At 42.1% G+C, this 26047-nt stretch overlaps 1 protein-coding gene across 2 annotated transcripts in view; it reads left to right on the top strand.

Moving 5' to 3' along the window:
• The first annotated feature begins 234 nt into the window (after positions 1-234).
• znf598 (zinc finger protein 598) overlaps positions 235-26047 on the top strand; it is a 72641-nt gene continuing 46828 nt past the window's right edge. Inside the window, exons 1-6 of one of the 2 annotated variants that reach the window (XM_043711100.1) lie at positions 235-488; positions 1900-2012; positions 6814-6943; positions 14617-14828; positions 18131-18348; positions 24460-24559. In XM_043711100.1, coding sequence (XP_043567035.1) covers positions 297-488; positions 1900-2012; positions 6814-6943; positions 14617-14828; positions 18131-18348; positions 24460-24559 — 965 coding nt within the window. In that variant the 5' untranslated portion in view covers positions 235-296. The remainder of the gene's footprint in view (positions 489-1899; positions 2013-6813; positions 6944-14616; positions 14829-18130; positions 18349-24459; positions 24560-26047) is intronic. The other variant, XM_043711101.1, reaches the window with a different exon arrangement.

Raw genomic sequence — 26047 nt, 5'->3', positions numbered from 1 at the left:
ATCACTTTTCTTCCCCTAAACCCACTTCCTCTCCCTCTCGTCTAGCCACGACCCCTTACTCCCTAACTTCCCGCTACCCCAACCCCGACAAGTATCGTTCCTTGACATTTCTCTCCCTCCACCGGATGTTTTCTTAAATTTGATCCGTTCCCCCGCCCCTATGTGCTTATGACGTCACAGGCTGGGCCGCGCGGAGCGCTTTCCGGCGGATGTCGATGTGACGTCACGGCGGGCCGGTTTTTGTGTTGGGGGAAGGGCTCAGTTCAGGTTCAGCGGCGGGGACGGGTGCCACTGGCATGGCCTCCGGCAGCAGCGCCCGGGAGTCGGGCCCAACGGGGGCTGACAAGACCTGCGTGCTGTGCTGCCAGGAGCTGGAGATCTTCGCCGTGGGCAAGTGTGACCACCCAGTGTGTTACCGCTGCTCCACCAAGATGCGGGCCTTGTGTGGCCAGAGGTACTGCGCTGTGTGTCGGCTCGAACTCGACAAGGTGAGGCTGTGGCTGTGGCTGTGGCGGTGGTGGTGGCGGTATCCGAGCGGGCACGGACTGGGCTCTGGCTGTGCAGGAAAGGTTCATAACCGGGGCTCTGGTCACTTCGGCCGACGGACCAGTCAGTTAATGAGGCGTTTATGTTACCGCAAGTATACAGCGGCTTTTCATGGACTTTGTGGGGAAAGGAGTATGAGAGCCGGGAGATAAGAGGGAAAAGGTGGCTAGAGAACGGGATGTGGGTGTTGGGTAGTCTGTCTTTGGGGGTGGGAGGACTGGCTGTGGGCCATCGGTCATTTGGTTCCTCTCGGTGGAAGTGTGTGAGATGCACTGTGACTGTGAACCTCCGCCTGGGGCTGTTGGTACTTGGTTTTAGAATTCTCCTCATCGGAATGGGATAGCATTTGTAATATGCCGTTTCCACTCCTGGCGATGGGAATCCGAGAAGTTGTTTGATTTCGCAGGTTGTTGGAAACGATCATCTATCGGGAAGGGTGGGGCTCTTTGTTAGAAATTAGTCAAACAACTCTAATCTAGTGTTTCCTTTGGCTGCTTTGAATTTCTTCTGTTGTCTGTAAATCAGTACAATGCTCAAAGTTGTCCTCAAAGATTTAATGGCGACTGTGTGAATTAGTCTTGAACTTTGGATTTTTGTAGTCATGTCATAGTCCAAATGCTGGAATTAGTGATGAATAAACTACTAGCGTCAAAATCCGACACTGTGTTGAAGAAATTCACATCTGACAGCATCTGTGGAGAGAAAGCAGAGTCAACGTTTTGGGTTTGGTGACTCCTTGAGAAAAGTACAAGCACTTGCTTTCTGTGGAATTGACAATGCTTAGAAATCCAAAACATTGCAGCACCTTCTGGAACTAGGGCTTTTGTGAATAGGAAACGTAACAATATATTTTCATCAATCTGATAAAATAATCCTTGTTGAGCAATGCATGCTGAATTAGAAAGTGTATCTTAAAATTTGCCATTTCATGACAAACCATATGCTAGAAGTAATTTTAGAGTGGGTAAGAATGGAGATGGAAATTTTAAAATAATTACTATGTGAAGGAATGAAATTGTAGAAGTTATCTTTCAATGCCAGAGAAATTGTTCTGCTTAAAATCACTTAGGCCTGAATGGACCTATGTTTTTTGGTGTGGTTGGCATTATCCTAACCTTGCATCCTTTCATTCACCTGAATACAGTACTGACTCAACGGGATGCCTGCGTAGTAGTTTTTGAAGTAAGACAACAAGGAAAACATTTTAATTGTCAAAAATTGTCATCCAGTTTATTGTCAAAATGAATACTGTTAAATTCACCATTATTTTTATTGCAAACCTTTGCTGTTGTGTTAGCTATTCAATATAAATTTTGCTCATTGCTTGAATACTTTTCCTTTTGTTCCATACAGGTTGTATTTATGAAAAAAGTTGTTCCATTTTCAACAATAGTAACACATCAGTTCCATCATGAAAAAAAATTTGATATATATATTGCTGATGGGAGGATTCATGCCCATTTTAGGTATTTGATGTTTATATTTTAAAATAAAGTGATATTATTAACACATTGTACATAAAGAAATGTTTTTTTTACTAGTTTTCCTATGCTTTTATTGCTAGACTTTTATTCCAGATGTCCAGGTAATGTTCTGGGTACCTAGGTTCAAATCTGCCAAATCAAATTGTGGAATTGGAGTACAATATAAACCTGGTGTCTCATGACCATGAAATCATTGAGATTGTTAGGAAAACCCATCTGATTCACTAATATCCTTCAGGAAAGGAAACTGCCATCTTGAGTTCAGACCCATATGGTTGAATCTGAACTGTCCTCTGGGCATTAAAGCTTGCCAGTGACATCCACTTTGAGAGTGAGTATTTAAAAGAAAATAAACAAATGTGGAATTTTAGCTCATTCAGACACTTGAAGGTTTTCTCCCTGGGCGTGCTGGATCATGTACAGATGAAAATTGAGTGGGTGAGGCGGGAGCTATACATGAGGAATTTTCATGTCTAATAAAATTGATGGAATTGTGCTGGTTATCTGACTGATCTCAATCCTGTTTGGTTTCTATCCCTATGTGCAGATAACTCTTGTGTAGCCAGGAATAGAAAAGTGTGCCCTATGCATTTTTGGGCAAATACTAACTTATTTAATCCAACTATTCAGTGGAATAATAATGACAAACAGTGAGAGTTTTGCATAGAAACAGGCCATTCGGCACAACTCCATGCTATTTTGTAAGCTGCACTGTAGCGTCCTCTGAATTTTTGTTGTTGAATGTCCTTCTTCATTGCGCTGATCTTTCCCTTCTACACATCTATTTGTTTCAATCGCTTGATTCTTTTAAAATCCAGATAGTGTGGTATCCTTCAATTAAGATTGACGACTAAGGTAACTCATAGGATAACCCTTAAGCTTAGGATCAATCTAAAGAATCATTGCACTTCCTCTGAGGCTGTCTTAGGTAAGGATAAAAGATGTGATTGTGAATCAAGGGAAGTACTTTGTATCTTTTTAAAGATTTAATCTAAACTCCTGCATTAGCTTCTTTCTGTTGAAAGAACGATAAACTCAGAACAGAGACAATTCATGGTCCTGGTACAGTATTCTTTGAAATTTGTGTCACAGGTAGACAGTGGTTAAGAATGCGTTTAGCTTGCTTGCCTTCATTGCTCAGGCCTTAGAGTATAGGAATTGGGACATTATGTTGAGGTTGTACAGGATATTTGTGAGCCCTCTTCCGGAGTAGTGTGTGCTTCTTTGGTCACCCTCTTATAGGAAGGATGTTATTAAATTGGAGAGGGCTCATGGAGTCATAGAGATGTACAGCATGGAAACAGACCCCTTGGTCCAACTCATCCATGCTAACCAGATATCCTAACCTAATCTAGTCCCATTTGCCAGCACTTGGCCCTCTAAACCCTTCCTATTCATATACCCATCCAGATGCCTTTTAAATGTTGTAATTGTACCAGCCTCCACCACGTCCTCTGGCAGCTCATTCCATTCATGCACCATCCTCTGCATGAAATATTTGCCTCTTAGTTCCCTTTTTAATCTTTTCCCCTCTCACCCTAAACCTGGGTGCTCTTGTTCTGGACTGTCCTAGCCCAAGGAAAATACCTTTTCTGTTTCTTATCCATGTCCTGCATGATTTTATAAATCTCTATAAGGTCACCCCTTCGTCTCTATTGCTCCAGGGGAAACACCCCAGCCTATCCCTATAGTTCAAATCCACCAACCTTGGCAACATCCTTGTACCTTTCAGGTTTCACAAAATCCTCCTTATAGGAATGAGATCAGAATTGAGCTCAGAAGATTTACCAGTTTGCTGCTGGGAGTGGAGGCTTTAAGTTGTAAAGATGGGTTGAATAGGCTCGGACAGTTTTCGTTTGAGTGTAAGCATTCTGGGTGGAGGGAGTGGGAGTGGGGAGTGGTGGTGAGGGGGTTGACTTTGCATGTGTGGAATAAACTGTCAGAGGAAGTGGTGGATGCAGGTATAGTTAAAACATTTAAAAGACATTTGGAAGTACATGAATTGGAAAGGTGTTGAGGGATATAGGCCAAACGCAAGCAAGTGGAATTAGTGTACTTTGGGAAAATGACCAGTGTGGACTAGTTAGACTAAAGGATCTATTTCCATGCTGTATGATTCTATGACTCTAGTGTTCTAGATGAAAGGGTTCAGAAAAGATTTAGAAGATGTTACCAGGATTGGAGGATTTGAGCTAAAGGAAGAGGTTGAATAGGCTGGGGCTGGCTTCCCTGGAATGTCAGAGGCTGAGGGGTGACCTTTTATAGAGGTTTATAAAATCATGAGAAGCATGGATAGGATAAATAGTTTTTTTCCTAGGGTGGGCGAGTCCAGAACTAGAGGACAAAGGTTTAGGTGAGAGGGGAAAAAGATAAGGGATCTCAAGGGCAACTTTTTTCATGCAGAAGGTGGTATTTGTAGTGAGTTGCCTGAGGAAGTGGTGGAGGCTAGTACGATTGCAATGTTTAAAAGGTATCTGGATAGGTATAGGAATAGGAACGGTTTGAACGGATGTGGACTGGGTGCTGGCAAGTGAGACTAGATTCAGTTGGGATATCTGGTCGGCATGGACAAATTGGACAGAAGGGTCTGTTTCCGTGCTGTACATCTCTGACTCTGAGGTCTGGCTAAAGCCATGTAATTGCACCAAAATCCAACTCTCTTTAAACAAACCAATGCAGTTCTGGCAGTATTTATGGAGAGAGAAAAACAATTCATGTTTGAGTCTGGTGTAGAGCTTCCTCAGTTTTAAAGTCATATCGGACTCTAAAGGTTAACTCTTTCTCTCTTCGCTGATGCTCCCAGATCTACTGAGTTTATCCAGCGTTCATTGCCAGTTTCAGATTGCCAGCACCCTCAGTCACCTTCCCCTTTACGTAAAGATTAACCTACTATTTGTCATCTTGTGACAATTCAAGTTTCTATTATTTGTGGCTAAGGTCCCAGGCCCTCTGAATACAAGTTTGCAAGCTGTCAGAGAAGCTTTGTTCCCATTCTGACATATTACATATTTTGAGAATTAGTTTGTAAATATGCTTACTTCCACTGTAAAGGCAATTGTACGATATACTCCCGTTCATGTTTCTGATAAGGAAGCAACTTTAAAATCTTAAACTCTGTTTTTGGTGATTATAGAATGGATAACTCAATATCTAAACTTTTTTTCACGGCTTAAAATGATTTTGATTAGTTATACTATTTAGCTTATTGAATTAACACCTTGAAATTCTATGAATCTTCATTTAAAAGGTTGATAAACACTACCTGTATAAGGTTTAAGTGGAAAGTAAATTGCGTTTACAGGCTTTTGGAACATTGTAAATGAAAAAACTACCTCCCTCTATTCGCAATTGCATCTTTGTATTCTTGATCGCAATGTGATGATGTATCTTAATGCTAAGTAATTTAATATATTTAACATATTTTTGTCAAACAGTAAATCTATGCAAGTCCTAAAACAAAGTAAAAATAAAATATGGTGGATGCTAGAAATCTACAGTAAAAACAGAAAAATACCAGTAGATTGAGTCATATAGCTGTACAGCATGGAAGTAGACCCTTTCATCCAACTCATCCATGCCAACTAGATATCCTGAGTTAATCTAGTCCCACTTGCTGACATTTGGCCTGTATCCCTGTAAGCTCTTTGTATTCAAATATCCATCCTGATGCCTTTTAAATGTTGTAATTGTACCAACCTCCACCACTTCCTCTGGAAGGTTGTTCCATACACGTACCTCTGTATGAAAATGTTGCCCCTTGGGTCCCTTTTTAAATCTTTACCCCTCTCACCTTGAACCTGTGCCCTCTGGCAGTGAACTGCAGGATGATATCGATAAACTGGCCAACTTGGCCGCAGAGTGACAGAATGAATTCAACTTGGAAAAGGGTGAGGTAGTGCACTTTGGAAGACTAATGAAGCAAGGGATTACATTTATGAATGTTAGCACACTGGAAAGTACTGAACACCACAGGGACCTTGTGCTGATCTACAGACCTTTTGAAGGTAACAGGGCAGGTAGGTAAGATGGCTAAGAAGATATATGAGATACTTCACTTTGTTACCCAAGGCATGGAATACAATTATGCTGGGACTACATAAATTGCTGGTTAGGCCACAACTGGAGTATTGCATGCAGTTCTGGTGGTGATGTGCTTGTACTAAAGATGTGCAGAGAAGATTTGTCAGGATGCGAGGATAGAGGGTCTGAGCTATGAAGAAACATTGGATAGATTGGGACAATGATTCTATGAATGTGGGACTGGCAGAGTGGAAAGTAAAGACAAGGGAACCCCATCATTTTTTATTGAAGGTGTGTAGGTCCTGGTGTTGGACTGAGGTAGACAGTCAGAAGTCACATGTCACCAGACTATAGTCCAATAGGTTTATTTGAAATCACAAGCTTTCAGAGCGCTGCTTCTTCATCAGGTTCCCAGGATATTACCAGGATCAGTAATCCAATACCAATAGACCATCAACTCCTCTGCTCACAACTTAGGCATTGCCTTGAATAAACTAAGACCCTGCACTATAGATCTGAATTTGACACTGAAACTTACAAGTTGGTGTTAGGATTTATGATGAAAAGTTTAGTCAAAGTAAGTAGGCTTGCAGGATTTGAGTGTTTTGTGGAGTAAATTCTAAAATTGTGGTTATGCCTTACTATTATTTAGTTCTTCAGAATGCTGAACGTAAGTATACATTTCAAGAAACAGAATAAAACTAAGTTACAAACTCCCTTTCAGGCTTTTTAATAATCTTGAAATTTCCAAAATTTTCATTAGGAAGCTTCTGCAACATGACTGCCCTGTATGTTCTGAGTCAAGACCATTTAATACTTTTGAAGACCTAGAACATCACATGAGAAAGCAGCATGAGATGTTCAGCTGTAAGCTTTGTGTAAGACACCTCCAGGTAGGTTATCTGACTCCCATTCGAGAAATTGGTTTTCTAATGATATCAGTTATGCAGACTTATTTGGCTCTACATGTTGTATTTTATTCAGTAGAGATCAATTTGCAAAAGAATGTTTTTAATACTTGATTCTTCAGTTAGCAGATCTGGGATGTAGCAAACCTTATTATAAAGTGTAATATTGATTACTATATTCGAGCTTTCAGAATGTGGCCTACTTTACTTTTCAGTAATAAATGGTACTCGTACTATCCTGAATTAGAAAATGAAACATTTTTGTTATATCTCTGAATTGTTGTAAAACTTTGCTTAATTGTATTCATCTTCATAGTCAAACACCATAGAAACAGACCCTTCAGTGCAACCAGTCCATGCCGAACATAATCCCAAACTAAACTTCTGGCCCGTAACCCTCCCAAACCTTTCCAATTCATGTACTTAAATGTCTTTTAAATGTTGTAATTGTACTCGCATCCCACCACTTCCTCAGGAAGTTCATTCCACACACACGCACACTTCTGTGTAAAACGTTTGCCCCTCGTATCTTTTTTTTTTTAAATCTCTCTTCTCTCTCTTTTAAATATGTGCTCCTTCTATGGAAAAGACACCTACCATTACCCCTATCTATACCCCTCATGATTTTATAAACTTGTATCAGGACACCTCTCCACCTCCTATGCTCCAATGAGAAAAGTCCCAACCTTTCTTTACGACTCAAACTTTCCAGATCCAGTAACATTCTGGTAAATCTCTTCTGAGCCCTCTCGAGCTTAATAGTATCCTTCCTATAACTGGGTGACCAGAACTGGACGTAGTCGGAGTAGGGCCATTCGGCGCAGCCACTTTGCCACGAGCGATTTGGCGCGACCATTTCGGCGCAGAACTGTTTTGTAGTTATTCTGTAGTAGTTATGAAACTACTATTATTATTAAAATTACTAAAATAAAATATATTTCGGTGCAGACCCATTTGGCGCAGAACTGTTTTTGTAGTTATTCAGTAGTAGTTATTAAACTAATATTAAAATTATTAAAATATATTAAAATAAAACATTAATATACAAATTATTAAAATAAAATAAAACCCGTTAAAATGCCATCAACAATTGTGTATTTGCCTTATTTCTTTCTTTTTATTTTCTTTTTAACATTTTTACTAAAGAGAATAAACATTTTTTTTTAATTGCTTTCATTAATGCTTGTAACTAAGCCTGAGAAGGAATAAATAAGAGCTGCACCGAACCGCTCATGCCGAAATGGGTCGCACTGAATCGCTCGCGCCAAAGTGGCTGTGCTGAATGGTCCACACCTGAACGTAGTACTGCAGAACAGGTCTCAATGTCCTGTACAACCTCAACCTGACTTCCAAACTCCTACGCTCAAAAGCCTGAGCAATGAAGTCAAGCATGATAAACACTGTTTTAGCCACCCAGCAAATATATGATTGCAAACTTCAAGGAATTACGTACATGAGCCCCTAGGTCCTCCTATTCTAAACATTTCCCAAGGCCCTACCAATAAATGTATAATCCTGTTGTACCAAAGTAAAAAGCTTGCATTTATCCAGATTGCATTTTCTCCATCTGCTGTTTTCAGCCATTGACTCATTTGATCAAGATCTGTTTGTAATCTTAGCAATGCCATCCATTTTAGTATCATCCGCAAACTTACTAACTATGCCTTTTATACAAATCTTTTGTATAAGTGGCAAACAAAAGAGGACCTGCAATATGCTAGAAATATTCTTTTTAAAGAGACGTATCCTGTGATGGAAGCCAGCTCCAAAATTTATTTGAATAAAAGAAAGAACTATGCTTACTGGACACTTGAAACACACACAACTAGAAGTTGTTGGAGAAATTCTACAAGCCTGACAGTGTCTGTGGAGAGGAAACAAAATATCTCAGAAAGAGGATCACTGGACTCCAAACGTTATGTTCAGTGGCAGATGGAATTCAATTTGTATAAATCAGAGGTGGTGCACTTGGATGGGACAAATCAGGAAAGGGAATGCATGATGAACAGTGGGACCCTTGGCATGACTGAGGTGTCTGACCTTTGTGTGCATGTTTAAACATCCCTTTAGGTTTGAGGACAGGCATGTACATGTGGTTCGGAAGGTAATGGTAGACTTGCTCTTATTAGTTCCGAGGCACAGAGTTTAAGAGCAGTGGGCTTATGCTGAAACGGTGAAAAATATTGGTTTGGCCACAGCTAGATCATGGTGTGCAGTTCTAGAATCTAAGGTTGGGAGGGGTGCAATAGCACTGGAGAGAGTGCCCAGGAGATTTATCAGGATGTTTCCTGGGCTGGAGAGTTTAAATTAGTCATGGAGACAGGCCCTTCGGTCCAAACTTGTCCATACCAATCAAAATGCCCATCCACGCAAACTCCATTGGCCTGCACTTGGCCCATATTCTTCCAAGCTTTTCTTTATCCATGTATTTCTCCAAATGCATTTTAAATTTTGTTAATGGACTGCCTCAACCACTGTTCCTGCAGCTTTTTCCGTATGTGTATCACCCTCTGTGTTTTTTAAAAAAAGAAATTTGTCCCTCCAGGTTCCCTTTTATTCTTTTCCCTCTGACCTTAAACTGATGCCCTCTCCCTCTAGCTCTTGATTCCTCAACCCTGGGAAAAAGTGAGAGTGCATTCATGCTATCCATGCCTCTCATGACCTTATACACCTCAATAAGGTACCCCCTCAATCTCCTGTGCTCTAAAGAAAGTTCTAGTTTGTCAAACCTTTCTCTATAACTCAGACGTTTCTCTATAACTGAGTCCAGGCCACATCCTTGTAAATTTCTTCTGCACTCTTTTAATAACATCCTTCCTATAGCAAGGTGACCAAATCTGAGCACGCTACAACAAGTGCGGCTTCTCTTGGAGAGAGATAGGTGCGCACAACAAGGTAGATTTTATAATTGGGGGAAGGGAAATTACGATGCTGTAAGGCAGGATTTGAGGAGCATACGTTGGGAGCATAGGCTGTCAGGGAAGGATGTGGTGGAAATGTGGAACTTTTTCAAAGAGCAGATACGACGTGTCCATGATATGTATGTACCTATCAGGCAGGAAAGAAATGGTCGTGTGAGGGAGCCTTGGTTGACGAGAGAGGTTGAATGTCTGGTAAAGAGGAAGAAGGAGGCTTACATAAGGTTGAGGAAACAGGATTCAGACAGAGCAGTGGAGGGATACAGGATAGCCAGAAGGGACCTGAAGAAAAGGATTAGGAGAGCTAAGAGAGGGCATGAAAAATCGTTGGCGCATAGGATCAAGGATAACCCCAAGGCATTTTATGCGCATGTGAGAAACCTGAGAATGACGAGAACGAGGGTAGGTCCGATCAAGGACAGTAGTGGGAGACTGTGTATTGAGGCGGAAGAGATAGGAGAGGTCTTGAACAAGTACTTCTCTTCAGTATTTACGAACGAGACGGACCGTATTGTCGAAGAGGAGAGTGTGAAATGGACTGGTAAGCTAGAAGAGATACCTGATGGAAGGAAGATGTGTTGGACATTTTGAACAACTTGAGGATAGACAAGTCCCCCGGGCCCGACGGGATATATCCTAGGATTATGTGGGAAGCAAGAGAGGAAAGTGCAGTACCGTTGGCAATGATCTTCTCGTCTTCACTGGCAAAGGGGGTGGTACCAGGGGACTGGAGAGTAGCGAATGTTGTGCCCCTGTTCAAAAAAGGGAATAGGGATAACCCCGGGAATTACAGGCCTGTTAGTCTTACTTCTGTGGTAGGCAAAGTAATGGAAAGGGTACTGAGGGATAGGATTTATGAGTATCTGGAAAGACACTGCTTGATTAGGGACAGCAAGCACGGATTTGTGAAGGGTAGGTCTTGCCTTACAAGTCTTATTGAATTCTTCGAGGAAGTGACCAAGCATGTGGATGAGGGTAGAGCAGTGGATGTAGTAAACATGGATTTTAGTAAGGCATTTGATAAAGTTCCCCATGGTAGGCTTATGCGGAAAGTCAGGAGGCATGGGATAGAGGGAAATTTGGCCAATTAGATAGAAAACTGGCTAACCGGTCGAAGGCAGAGAGTGGTGGTAGATGGTAAATATTCAGCCTGGAGCCCAGTTACAAGTCGAGTTCCGCAGGGATCAGTTCTGGGTCCTCAGCTGTTTGTAATTTCTATTAATGACTTAGATGAGAGAGTCGAAGGGTGGGTCAGTAAATTTCCAGATGATACGAAGATTGGTGGAGTTGTGGATAGTGAGGAGGGCTCTTGTCGGCTGCAAAGGGACTTGGATATGATGCAGAGCTGGGCTGAGGAGTGGCAGAGGGAGTTCAACCCTGCCAAGTGTGAGGTTGACCATTTTGGAAGAACAAATAAGAATGCGGAATACAGGGTTAACGATAGGGTTCTCAGTGAGGTGGAGGAACAGAGGGACCTTGGGGTCTATGTACATAGATCTTTGAAGGTTGCAACTCAGGTGGATAGAGTTTGTAAGAAGGCCTATGGAGTATTAGCGTTCATTAGCAGAGGGATTGAAATCAAGAGTCGTGAAGTGATGTTGCAGCTGTACAGGACTTTGGTTAGGCCACAGTTGGAGTACTGTGTGCAGTTCTGGTCGCCTCACTTTAGGAAAGATGTGGAAGCTTTGGAGAGGGTGCAGAGAAGATTTACCAGGATGTTGCCTGGAATGGAGAGGAAGTCGTACGAGGATAGGTTGAGAGTTCTCGGCCTTTTCTCGTTGGAACGGCGAAGGATGAGGGGTGACTTGATAGAGGTTTATAAGATGATCAGAGGAATAGATAGAGTAGACAATCAGAAACTTTTTCCCCGGGTACAACAGAGTGTTACAAGGGGACATAAATTTAAGGTGAAGGGTGGAAGGTATAGGGGAGATGTCAGGGGTGGGTTCTTTACCCAGAGAGTGGTGGGGGCATGGAATGCGCTGCCCGTGGGAGTGGTAGAGTCGGAATCATTGGCGACCTTTAAGCGGCATTTGGATAGGTACATGGATGGGTACTTAATCTAGGTTAGAAGTTCGGCACAACATCGTGGGCCGAAGGGCCTGTTCTGTGCTGTATTGTTCTATGTTCTATGTTCTATGTTCTCCAATGTCCTGTATATTCGCAACATAACTTCCCAACCTCTATACTCAATGCCCTGACAGATGGAGGCCAGTGTACTATAAGCCTCTTTCACTGCCCTGTCTAACTGTGACTTCACTTTCAGAGAACCTTGACCTGAACTCCAAGGTCCCTCTGCTTCACTACAATCCTTAAGGCCCTACCATTCACCATGAAACTCCTACCTTGATTTGATGTTCCAAAATGCAAGACCTCACTCTTATCTAGATTAAACTCCATTTCCTATTTCTCAGCCTACTTCCATAGCTGATCAAGGTCTTGCTGCAATTTCTGGCAACCTTCCTCACTATCAATGATACTGCCTATTTTAGTGTAATTTGCGCATTTACTAATCATGCCTTGTACATTCTCATCCAAATCATTTGATGTTGGTAACAGACAGCAATGGCCCAGCACCGATCCATGAAGCACTCCATTGGTCACAGTCCTCCAGTCTGATGAGCATCCTTCCACTATTTCTCTCTGCTTCCTACCATCAAGCCAATTGTGTATCCGATTTGCCAGTTCCCCCTGGATTTCGTGCAATCTAACCTTCCAGAGAAGTGTACCATGTGGAACCTTGCCAAAGGCCTTACTGAAATCCATGTAGGCTACATCTACTGCCCTGCCCTCATTAACCTTCCTGTTCCTTTCATCAAAGAACTCTAACAAATTTATGAGGCATGATCTCCCACGCACAAAGCCTTGCTGACTATTCCTAATCAAACCCTCTTTCCAAATGCTTGTATATCTTATCTCTCAGAATCTTCTCAAGTAACTTATCTACCATAGATGTTAGGCTTACTGGTCTGTGTAGTTTCCTGGTTTTTATTTGCAGTCCATCATGAGCAAGGAGGCAACATTCACTATCTTCCAGGACTTCACTCGTGGCCAAAAATGATGCAAAAATATCAGCTAGGGCCCTGCAATTTCTTCTCTAGCCTCTTAATGTTCCTGGATATATCTAGTCATGACCAGGAGATTTATCCACCTTCGTATATTCTACTATGTCCTGCACCACCTCTACTGTGATACAGACTGTCCCCAAGATATGCCCACTAACTTCCCAAGTCTTTATATCTTTCTCTGTGGTAAACAGAGGAGAAATATTCTGAGGACCATGCCAATGTCCTGCAGTTCCACACATACATGTCCACTATCATCCTTGAGGGGTCCAATTCTTTCTCTAATTATTCTTTTTCCTTTAATATACTTGAAGAACCTCTTTGGATTCATCTTAATCTTCTCAGCCAAGGCTATCTCGTGCCCCCTTTTCATTCTTCTGACATCCTCCTTCAGTGAATTCCTCTATCCCCTATATACCTCCAGGAATTTCCTTTGATCCCAGCTGCCTGTACCTGAGCCATGTCTCCTTTTTTCTGGTCAGACCCTCAATATCTCTTGTCAACCAGGGTTCCTTATTCCTAGGTGAAAGCGAGGACTGCAGTTGCTGGAGATTAGAATGGTGCTGGAAATGCACAGCAGGTCAGGTAGCATCCGAGGAGCAGGAAAATTGACGTTTCGGGCAAGAGCCCTTCATCGGGAATCTATTCCTTATTCCTGTCAATCTTGCCCTTCACCCTCACAAGAACATATAGACCTTGAACTTTAGCTATCTCACTTTTAAAGGCCTCCCTCTTGCAGGAGGTCCCTTTGCCTGCAAACAAACAACCCCAATCAACCGGTACAATATCCTGTCTAATTCCATCAAAGCTCGCCTTGCCCTTCTGAAGAGAGGTTGGAGCAGAGAAGATTGGGAGGGGACATGATTGAGATAAATAAAACTTTGAGGGACATAGAGTAGATATGAAGAAACTTTTCCATTGTTGGAGAGGTCAGTGGCAACGGTCATAGATTTAAGGTAGAGGGCAGTAAAGGAAAAGTGAGGAAAACATTTTCACTCAGGTGATGTGGATTTGGCACTTAAAGCCTGTAAGGGTAGCGGAGGCAGAAAATCTACTAACGTTCAAATATTTTGATGTGCATTTGTAATGCCAAGGCACTGGATCAAGTGCCAGAAAATGGGATTAGAATTGTTGTCATGTTTTTTGACTGGCATTGGTGTGATGTGCCAAAAGGCCTTTTTCTCTTGTGTGGATGTACTCTACAATTCAGTATTTACCCCTTCTCAATTTCTTCCAATTACCCTACCACTATAGTTAACAACCCTTTTAAACTCTTCCCTTAGCGTTGACAACAGAGTTATATTGCCTTCATGAGTTTAGTCCCTTTCCTGTAAGCAAAGATGACTAATGTAGAATGTTTCATACAATCCATTCTATCACCTTTATTGTCTGGAGACAATTCTTGCCTGATGTCTCATTAGACGATGCATCTTGTGCATAGCTTTTTTAACTCCTTATTAACTGGACCTCTGTATCGAAGTGCTTGAGTGCTGAGGGCTCTGTCGGATGAGTGGTTTTGAATATGAAAGATCGTTGGTTCAGACACAATTTTGCTGACATTCCAGATGTTTTGCTTTGCCTCACTATAACAGTTGCTGAAAACGGCCTTTTATTTGCTGCAATACAGAACAACATTAGACCATTGCGATTAAGCTTTCATATTTTTTCTCTTCAGATTTTTACCTATGAGCGCAAGTGGTATAATCGGAAAGATCTTGCACGCCATCGAATGCATGGTGACCCAGATGATACTTCACATCGTGGGCATCCTTTGTGCAAGTTCTGTGATGATCGCTATCTGGATAATGATGAACTGTTGAAACATTTAAGAAGGGACCACTATTTCTGTCACTTCTGTGATTCTGATGGTGCTCAAGAATATTATAGGTGAGTGGTGAAAGACCACCTAGTTTTAGTAGCTCTTCGACAACATTTAAAAGGCATTTGGACAAACTCACGGACACTGAAAGGTTTAGAAGGGTATGGGCCAAATGTAGGGAAATGGAGTTAGCATGTGGACATTTTGCTTGGCATGTGGAAGAGTGTGGTGCGGAAAAAGCACAACCAGTCAGGCAGCATCCGAGGAGCAGGAGAATTGACGTTTCGAACATAATCTCTTCATCCAACTCTGAAGTGCTCACTTACTCCCATTTTGAATGGCATGGGCCAGTTTGGACTGAAGGGCTGACAACAGCCATTGTTGTACAGAAAATAAATCTTATCAAATCTCCTTGGTGCAGATGGTTTGGATGGTGCCGTTTCTTCAGGTGTGTTCAGGAGGCTTTCCTTACTCAGTATGTAGACAGGCCGAGGAGGAGACAGCACAGCAATTCAGGCAGCATCCGACAAGCAGCAAAATCGATGTTTCGGGCAAAAGCCCTTCATCAGGAATAATTTGCCTGAAACGTCAATTTTGCTGCTCGTCGGATGCTGCCTGAATTTCTGTGCTCTTCCAGCACCACTGATCCAGAATCTGGTTTCCAGCACCTGCAGTCATTGTTTTTACCTCGAGGAGGGGAGAGGCCATTTTGGATTTGGTGCTCTGCAATGAGCCAGGACAGGTGTCCGATCTCGAGATGGGAGAATGCTTTGGTGACAGTGACAACAACTGCCTCCCATTTATCATAGCCTTGGAGAGGGAAAGGAGCACTTGGCAGGGGAAGATATTTAATTGGGGAAAAGGAAATTATGACACTATTAGACAGGAGTTGGCAAGTACAGATTGGGAGCAATTGTTCCACGGAAAAGGCACAACAGACATTTGGAGACTGTGTTTAAGGAGCAGTTGTTGCGAGTGATGCACAAATTTGTCCCCCTGAGACTGCAAGAAGGGGTAAGATTAAGGAGCCTTGGATAATGAGAACATAGGAGATTCTTATCAAAAGGAAGAAAGCAGTTTACATAGCCTTAGAGGATTACAGGCTTGCTAGAAAGGAGCTCAGATGGGCTGAGGAGAGCCAAGAGGGAGGCTTGGCAGGAAGGATTAGGAAGAACCCAAAGGCATTTTATTTATACGTGAGGAATAAGAGAATGATCAGGGAGAAGGTAGGGCTGATCAGGTATAGTGTAGGGAACTTGAGTCGAGTCTGAGCAGATAGGGGAAGCCCTAAATGAGTTTTTGCTTCGGTTTTCACAAAGGAAAGGGAACTTGTTGTGAATGAGAACTTTTGAGGAGCTGGGATACAAGCTTGAACAGATCAGGAATAATGAAGTAGATGTGCTGAAATTTGGGAAACGTTAAGATTGATAAGTCCCCATAGCCAGACCAGAATTATCCTAGGTTGCTCCGGGAAGTGAGAAAGGTTGCTAAGCTGCTGGCGAAGATCTTTGCTTCCTCACTCTCCACGGGAGTCGTACCAGAGAATTGGAGGGAGGCGAAAGTTCCACTTTTCAAGAAGGGGAATGGGGAAATCCCTGGCAGTTACAGACCAAGTCAGTCTTACATCTGTGGTCAGCAAGGTTTTGGAAAGAATTCTAAGGCATATGATTTATGACTATTTGGAAAAGCATATCATGATTAAAGACAGTCAGCGTAGCTTTGTGAGGAGCAGGTCATGCCTCTCAAATCTTATTGAGTTCTTTTGAGGAGGTGACTCGACAGGTCAATGAAGATTGAGCAGTGGATGTGGTGTATATGGACTATCTGGATTCAGAATTGGTTGGCTGACAGAAGGCAGAGAGTGGTTATCGATGGAAAGTATTCTGCCTGGAAATCAGTGTTGAATGGGGTCCTGCAGGGCTCTCCTCTTAGGCTTCTGCTCATTGTAGTTTTAACAATGACTTGTTTGAGGAGGTTAAGGGTTGGGTTAGTAAATTTGCAGATGACACAAATGTTTGAGGTGCCGTTGGTAGTATCGAGGGCCGTTGCAGGCTGTAAGACAGGATGCAGAGCTGGGCTGAGAAATGGCAGCTGGAGTTCAACCTGAATAAATGTGAAGTGATGCATTTTGGAAGGTCGAACTTGAATGCTGAATATAGGATTAAAGACAGGATTCTTGGCAGTGTGGCGGAGTACCAGGATTTTGGTATTCAAGTGCATAGATCCTTTCAACTTGCCACCCAAGTGGATAGGGTTGTTAAGAAAGCATACGGTGTTTTCCTTTTCATTAACAGGGGGATCGAGTTTTAAGAGCTGCGAGGTTTTGCTGCAGCTCTACAAGTTCCTGGTGAGACCCCACTTGGAATATTGTGTCCAGTTCTGGTTGCCCTATTATAGAAAAGATACGGAGGCTTTGGAGAGGGTGCAAAGAAGGTTTTCCGGGATGCTCCCTCGACTGGAGGGCTTGTCTCATGAAGAGAAGTTGACTGAGCTCTGACTTTCTTCTCTGGAAAGAAGGAAGAAAACAGGTGACCTTATTGAGCCATACAAGGTAATGAGAGGCCTGGATAGAGTCAATAGCCAGAGACTTTTCCCCAGGGCAGGATTGACTGGCACGAAGGGTCATAGTTTTAAGATATTAGGAGAAAGGTATAGAGGAAATGTCAGAGATAGTTCTTTACACAGAGTTGTGAATGCATGGAATGCTTTGCCAGTGGTAATGGTGGACGCAGAATCATTAGGGACATTTAAGCGACTGCTGGCCATGCGCATGGACAGCAGTGAATTGAGGAGTGCATCGGTTAGGTTATTTTATTTTAGATTAGGAATAATCCTCGGCACAACATCGTGGACCCAAGGGCCTGTCCTGTGCTGTACTTTTCTATGTTCCATGACAGACTTAAACACGAAGGGTAAATTACCAAGCTATTGTAATCCAAAGTGACGACATACCATGACTGAATCTGCTGCTGTTCCTCAGTTGTGTTTGCACAAGATTTCATTCCACTTCAAACCTTGAAGTTAAACATTTTCATTTTTATTCCTAATTTTCTGCTGTTTTACTGGTCTGATTGTAATGTGAAAGGAGTGTTGGATGGCGGAGAGAAAGAATTGGGGTGGCATCATGAATTCAGTCTGTCCTCCTTTTGAAGAAGCTCTAATTCAAGTCTCTAGTGAACAGTTGATGGATGAAAGTGTCGGTGTTTTTTTATCCCCAAGTTCCATTTTCTCGGAGGCCAATTATGGAATGCTTTGCTATTATCACTCTGAATATTTCTGGAATACTTCTGATTTATACAATTATGATCTAAAATGTTCACTTGACTATTGGTAAAATTAACTAAAACTATTCTAATTTCTTTTATTGTAGTGATTATGATTATCTTCGTGATCATTTCCGTGAGAAGCACTATCTGTGTGAGGAGGGGCGTTGTAACACTGAGCAATTTACTCATGCTTTTCGCTCAGAAATTGATTACAAAGCGCACAAAGCTACCTTTCATAGCAAAAACAGGGCAGAGGCCCGACAAAATAGACAGATAGATCTCCAATTTAACTATATTCCTCGACACCCAAGGCGAAACGAAGGTAAAAGTTATGCTGGTTTCAGTATGAATTGTATCTTGTGCTTTACTAACATTTTGTTCATCAGGAATGCAGTTTACAACTAAATGAGAATCATTTGGAGTCATCCTGTTGTAAAATAATTTAAGTTTTCTCACCTTTTGTAATGCTTTTGTAATTGCATTTTAAGCCCCAAGAAAGGAATTGAAGCGCCCAAGAAATTAAGACCGTTGCAGGAGTTTTGATATAACTGAAGGGCATGTAGTCTCTTTTTTTCCTGCTATTTCCTTGTCTTTCTATAATTACTTTATCTAATTATTTCCCAAGTGGCATTAAGTGGTTTTAAGAGTGATTTGTTACAAAGTGCTTCAGTGTTTTTCATATTTTGATAAATCGTGTGGAGGAAAATAGTGTGGAAAAATACTTTTCTTCTAAATGTCAGTTGTGTTGATTTGACAATTTGGTTAGAGTCATAGAGATGTACAGCACAGAAAAAGACACTTCGGTCCAACCCATCCATGCTGGTCAGATATCCCAGCCTAATCTAGTCCCAGTTGTCAGCACTTGGCCCATATCCCACTTAACTCTTCTTATTCATACACCCATCGAGATGACTTTTGAAGTTGTCATTGTACCAACCTCCACCATTTCCTCTGGCAGCTCATTCCATATGCGCACCATCCTCTGTGTGAAGAAGTTTTCCCTTAAGTGTCTCTCAAAATTTTCTCTTCTCACCTTCAATCTATGTCCAATTCTGGATTTCTCACCCCAGGGAAAAGACCTTGACTATTTATCCTAACCATGCCCCACATGATTTATAAGCCTCTATAACATCACCCCTCAACCTCTGACACCCCAGGGAAAAACAAACGTAACCTGTTCAGCCTCTCCCTATAGCTCAAACCCTCCAACCCTGAGAACATCCTTGTCAATCTTTTCTGAACCCTTTCAAGTTTCACAACATCCGTCCGATAGGAGGAAAACCAGAATTGAACACAATATTCCAAAGTGGCCTAACTATATCTTACACAGCCACAACGCGGCCTTCCCACTCTTGTATTTGAGCTCTGGCCAATAAAGGAAAGCATACCAAACTACTACCCATGGTGAGGCAGCAGTGGTTAGCACTGCTGCCTCACAGCGCCAGGGATCTGGGTTCAATTCCTGCCTCAGGCAACTGTCTGTGTGGAGTTTGCACATTCACTGTGTCTGTTTGGGTTTTCCCCCACAGTGCAAAGATGTGCAGATTAGGTGAATTGGCCATGCTAAATTGCCCATAGTGTTAGGTGCATTAGACAGGGGTGAATGTAGGGGAATGGGTCTGGGTGGGTTGCTCTTTGGAGGTTCGGTGTGGACTTGTTGGACCGAAGGGCCTGTTTGCGCACTGTAGGGAATCTAATCTAATCTAATCTATCCTATCAACTTTCCACTTTCAAGGAAATATGAACCTGTACTCCAAGATCTCTTTGTTCAGCAACACTTCCAGGACCGTCCCACGAAGTGTATATGTCCTACTCTGATTTGCCTTTCCAAAATGCAGCACCTTCATTTATCTAAATTAAACTCCATCTGCCGCTCCTCAGTCCATTGACCCAGCTGATTAAGATCCCTTTGTACTCTGAGGTAACCTTCTTCCCTGTCCACTACACCAATTTTGGTCCATCTGCAAACTTACTATCACAGGCCTCCAGTCTGAAAAGCAGCCCCACTCATCATCTGCCTTCCAGCCAGTTCTGTATCCAAATGGGTTCTCCCTGTTTTCAATGAGATCTAACCTTGCTAATCAATCTCCCATGGGGAACCTTGTCAAAGCCTTACTCATGTTTATGTGAATCATCCATTGCTCTGCCCTCATCAATCCCCTTTCTTATTTCTTCAAAAATCTCAATCAAGTTCGTGAGGCATGATTTCCCATGTACAAAGCCATGCTGACTATCCCTATACAGTCTCACCTTTTCAAATATATGTAAATCCTGTCCCTCTGGATTCCTTTCAACAACTTAACTAACACCGATGTTAGGCTCACCGGTCTATACTTCCATGCTTTTCCTTACCATCATTCTGAAATAGTGGTACCACGTTAGCCAACCTCCAGTCTTCCAGCACCTCACCTGTGACTATCGATGATACAAATATCTGAGCAAAGGGCCCAGCAATCACTTCCCTAACTTCCCACAGATTTATGGGGTACACTTGGGCATTTATCCGTTTTATGCATTTCAAGGCATCCAGTATCTCCTCCCTTGTAATTTTATCATTTTCCAAGATGTCACCATCTAATTCCCCACATTCTATATCTTCCATGCCCTTCTCCACAGTAAACATTGATGCAAAATACTAACTTAGTATCTTCCCCATCTCCTGCCACACCACAAAGGCTGCCTTGCTGATCTTTGAGGAGACCTATTTCCTACCCAGTTACCTTTTGTCCTTAAGTTTATAAAATGCCTTTGGATTTTTTTAACCCTATTTGCCAAAGAAGTTTTCTTGACTGTCATTGTTTTTTCAGAATTTAATGTTAGACTCTACTTAAATTTGTCTCTGTTTAGTTCCAATTTTTGTGTATCACGATTTCATCCTTTCACTTGGGTGATATGCATGTCTCGGGGATATTTTTGTGTCGTGATGTTGAGTGCTGGCTAATACCTACACACTTTTATGAACAGTTGTTCTCAGTTGTCTCTTGATGAGAATGAGCCAATTGTTAGGGCACGCAGCCAAATCAAATCAGCCTCTCTATTCCTGTATTTGCAACAAAGTAAAATAAAAGTACTCAATGACCATCAAAGTTGATCCCAGTGGTTCCTAACCAGACAATGTGAATAATCAATGGCCGATGCCAATATAAACAGAAGAGTTAACAATTTATTAATACAGTAGCTTTAGCAGAGCAAAGTTAATCTACAACATAGCTGAAAATGTGTTGCTGGAAAAGCGCAGCAGGTCAGGCAGCATCCAAGGAACAGGAGAATCGACGTTTCGGGCATAAGCCCTTCTTCAGGAAGGTCTGCAACATAATCTGCAACATAATCTGCAACATAATCTGCAACATAATCTGCTTTCTCTGATTTAAGCCAAATCATTCTTTATTTTAGTCCCCCACTCTCAAAGACAGACAGACAAACTGCCACAGTTAAGGGACAAATAAAAAGGGGGAGAAAAAATCTACAATCCATAATGTCACCGGCATATGGAATTGTATTGTGCTTCCTGAGGACACTGATGCATTCAGATAGCTTCCAGTAGACTCTGAAGAATATTCATTAATTCTTATAACTGAGATTCTATTTTTGACTATTAAATAATTGATAATGGGAGATTAAGCAGGAAGGTTTAAAATTTAAGCTGTAGCATCAGGAGCTAAACTCCTCCTTATCCAGACTTAGTCCAAAAACCTCTCCCTGCCAGACTGCACATCATCCTATGGGTTTCAGTTAACGTTCAATATCTGCCTTGAGTATATTGTCTTTCTGGGGTAGAAGTGCCTTTTTTGTTTGGTAACAAGAATCAAGCTGCGATTACCTTGGCCTTGCCTCAAAAATAAATACTGGCTTTTTTAACACCAGCTGCTGCTCGCAGTCCAAAGTTCAGCTCATAGCTCCAAACCAAAAACTAAAACTAAACAAAAACGTAGAAGTCGATAAAAGGTTCTATCACAGCGTAGGCCCATAAATTGCTCTGACTTCCACTTCTCCACAAAATTTTGGAAAATTTCCAATGTTCCATCATAAACCTCAACAAAATTGGAAATGAAAAATAACCTGTCACGTCATGACCCTAATTGTATGTCGTGCAATTTCTGGATTTGTGCCACTAATATAGATGAATCTCATTACACTGATTTAAGACTGTTAAGTTGTGTTGCAGAAATTCTGTCAGGGATGTAATTTATGGTTCTGAGAAACCACTAGCCCTTGGAAGCTCAAAGGGAGCCGGTGAATTTGGAGTTCTCCGGGCAGTAAATTGCAAATGTGAAGGCTTTTAGGTTTTATTGTCAATTTTGTTTTCCTCCTTTCAAATAGTGTCTTTTTTTACCTTTCAGTATTTTTTTTCCACTAAGTCACCCCACTTCCTCATGCCATTATGGTCTGTTTCTTCCTCTATTCAGAAATTTTATTGGTTAAGGAGATGGAGTGTTGAACCCAACATTTGAGGTCCTAGAACACCCCATTGATGTCTCAACATTAGTAAACATTCCCAGAAATACAATCTGCACCCCTCAAAATGTGCCTGAAGAAGCAGTTACAAACGCAAGATTTATGGCACTTATTGCAAGTAGACCTGTTCCAAGTTTTTTTTTAGACCATTACCTACAATAGTCTATTTTGTCCTGAAGTAGCGCTTTCAAATTGTAGCATTACACTCTCGAATAATGTGGACAGGCCAACAAGGGCCAAGACCACGTTAGATTTGGTACTAGGTAATGAACCCAGCTAGTTATTAGGTTTGGGGGTAGGTGAGCACTTTGGTGGTAGTGACCACAATTCGGTCATGTTTACTTCAGCGATGGAAAAGGATAGGGCAAGACTTATAGCTGAGGGAAAGGCAATTACGATTCAATTAGGAAAGATTTAGGATGCACAGGATGGGGAAGGAAGCTGAAGGGTATGGGCACCCTAGAAATGTGGAGCTTATTCAAGGAACAGCTACTGTGTGTCCTTGATAAGTATGTACCTTATCAAGGCAGGGAGGAAGTTGTCTAGCGTGTTGAATCTTGTCAAGAGGAAGGATGAGATGTGTTAGGATGAGATGTGAAGCGTCACTTATGGCGCTTGAGAGTTGCAAATTAGCCAGGACAGACCTAAAGAGAGAGTTAAGAGCAGCCGTTGGCAGATAGGATCAAGGCACACGAGAAGTTGTTGGCAGGTAGGATCAAGGAAAATCCAAAGGCTTTCTATAGGTATATCAGGAATAAAAAATGACTAGAGTAAGGTTAGGGCTAATCAAAGATAGAAGTGGGAAATTGTGTGTGGAATCAGAGGAGATAGGAGGAGCGCTAAATGAATATCTTTTTTTCAGGTGTGATTACTGATAAGAAATAATGTTGTCAAGGAGAATACTGAGAAACTGGCTACTAGGTTAGATAGGATTGAGGTTCACAAGGAGAAGGTGCTAGTAATTTTGGAGAGTGTAAAAACAGAAGTCACTGGGGCTGGATGGGATTTATCCTAGGATTCTCTGGGATGCCAGGGAGCAAGTTGCTGAGCCTTTCGCTTTGATGTTTATGTCGTCATTGTCCACAAGAATAGTGCCAGAAGATTGGAGGATAGCAAATATTGTTCCCATGTTCAAGAGGGGGAGTAGGACAGTCCTGGTAATTATAGACCAGTGAGCCTTACTTCAGTTGTGCGTAAAGTGTTGGAAAGGATTATGAGAGCATTTATAATCACTTAAAGAGGAATAAGATGATTAGAGCTAGTCAACATGCTTTTGAGGAGGGTAGGTTGTGCCTCACAAACGTTAAGTTCTTTGAGAAGATGAATGAGGGTAAAGTGGTTGATGTTGTGTATATGGATTTCATTAAGGCGTTTGATAAGGTTCCCCACAGTAGGCTATTGCACAAAGTACAGATGCATGGGATTGAGGGTGATTTAGTGGTTTGGATAAGAAATTGGCTATAAGGGCGTGGTGGTTGATGGGAAATGTTCATCCTGGAGTCCTGATTCTAGTGGTGCATGTAAGGATCTGTTTTGGGTCCACTGCTCTTTTTGTTAGAGGGAAGGAGGTTTAGAGGTGACTTAATTGAGATATACAAGATTATAAGAGGGTAGGATAGAGTGGACAGTGTGAGCCTTTTTCCCCGGAAAGTGATGGCTAGCTCGAGGGGGCATAGCTTTAAATTGAGGGGTGATGGATATAGGACCGATGTCAAAGGTAATTTCTTGGAGAGTAGTAGGGGCATGAAAGACACTGTCTGCAACAGTTGTAGACTCGCCAACTTTAAGGGCCTTTAAATGGTCGTTGATAGTTGTATGGGTGAAAATGGAATAGTGTAGGTTAGATTGGCTTCAGATTGGCGCAGGTCGGCACAACATCGAGCGCCGAAGAGCCTGCACTGTGCTGTTCTATGCTCTAATGTGTCTTGGGGATTTCGTATTGCAGAGAGTAACAGTTGCATTTTGCATTTTACTGCAGGCATGGTGAGTGGAGATGATTATGAAGAAGTGGACAGATTGAATAGAAGGGGTGGCCAAAACAGAGGACAAAACCGCAGAGGCAGATGGAAGTACACCCGGTATGTATAATAGTTGGGAACCATTTCTGATTAAAGTTTCATCTTTCATGAAAGTCTGAGTGTAAATATACAATTTATTGCTGTCATTTTTAACATTTTTATGAAGATCTGTAGCTTGGATTGTGGTTGGAGTTGTTGGTTGGTTCTCTGAGCCGGTTGATTTTTCTTTTGCAATGACGGACAGAACCGTATAAATTCTGAGCAGATCACCCCAACAGTACTTCATTCAGAGGCTGCACTGCACAGCACTGGAGATGTCACCTAGAAGGGGGTAATTATAGCTGTCATTTCAAAGTGTTGCTGTGTTCTCTGTACCACCTATGCTCAGTAGGATCTCTGTGGTGCACTGCAGAAGTTCACCAAAGATGCTTATACAGTACCCTCCAAACCCACAACCACTTCTATCTAGAAAGCAGCAGCTATATAGGAACACTGCTATGTGCATTTTCCATTCCAAGCTACTGCTTCTTCACTGTCGCTGGGTCTTGATCCTGGAATTCTCTCTAAGAGCATGTGAACTGCAGTGAAGCTGACATAGTCACAGCACGGAAACCAGTCCGTGCCGACCTTAATCCGAAATTAAACTAGTCCCACTTGCCTGTGTTTGGCTCCTATCCATCCAAACATTTCTTATTCATGTACTTATCTAAATGTCTTTCAAATGTTGTAACTCACATCTAGCACTTTCTCTGGAAGACCAATGTGAGATGAAATGGCAGAGCCTTTAGGAGTATTGACATGCAGAGGGATCTGGCTGTGCACGTCTACAGATTATGAAGGTGGGAGCATAGGTAGATAAGGTAGTTAAAAAGGCCTAAGACATGCTCACCTTCATTGCAAGGTGAATTGAATATAAGGATAGGCAAGTTATGCTGCAGCTTTTGTTGAATCCCTATAATGTGGAAACAGGCTCTCTGAAGGATATCTCACTCAGACACATTCCACTATTGTATTACCACACATTTCCCATGAATAATGCACCTAACCTACACATCTCTGAGCACTATGGGCAATTTAACATGGCCAATTCACCTAACCTGACATCATTTGACTGTGGGAGGAAACCAGAGCACCAGGAGGAGACGCATGCAGACATGGGGAGAATGTCTGTCTGCGTGGAGTTTGCACAGTCACTTGAGGCTGGAATCTGGTCCCTGGTGCTGAGGCAGCAACCATTCAGCCATACTGGGAATATTGCATATTGGTTTGGTCACTGCACTACCTGAAGGATGTGGATACTTTGGAGAAGGTACAAAAAAGGTTTACCAGGATATTGCCTGGTATGGGGAATTTTAGCTATCAAGAAAGTAAGGATAGACAGAGTTTGTTTTCACAGGATGCAGGTGTTTGGTTGAGGTTTAACTTGATAGAAGTTTATAAGATTGCGAATGGCATGGATAGAGTGGAATGTATGAAGCGTTTTCCCAGGGTTGAAAGGTCAATTATGAGGTCACACAGGTGTTTGGGGCAGGAAGGGTGTGGAGGAGG

This window comes from Chiloscyllium plagiosum, chromosome 21, assembly GCF_004010195.1.
Source record: "Chiloscyllium plagiosum isolate BGI_BamShark_2017 chromosome 21, ASM401019v2, whole genome shotgun sequence".
Taxonomy (NCBI): domain Eukaryota; kingdom Metazoa; phylum Chordata; class Chondrichthyes; order Orectolobiformes; family Hemiscylliidae; genus Chiloscyllium; species Chiloscyllium plagiosum.
The sequence above is the reverse complement of the archived record's forward strand: the minus strand, read 5'-3'. Positions and strand labels throughout refer to the sequence as shown.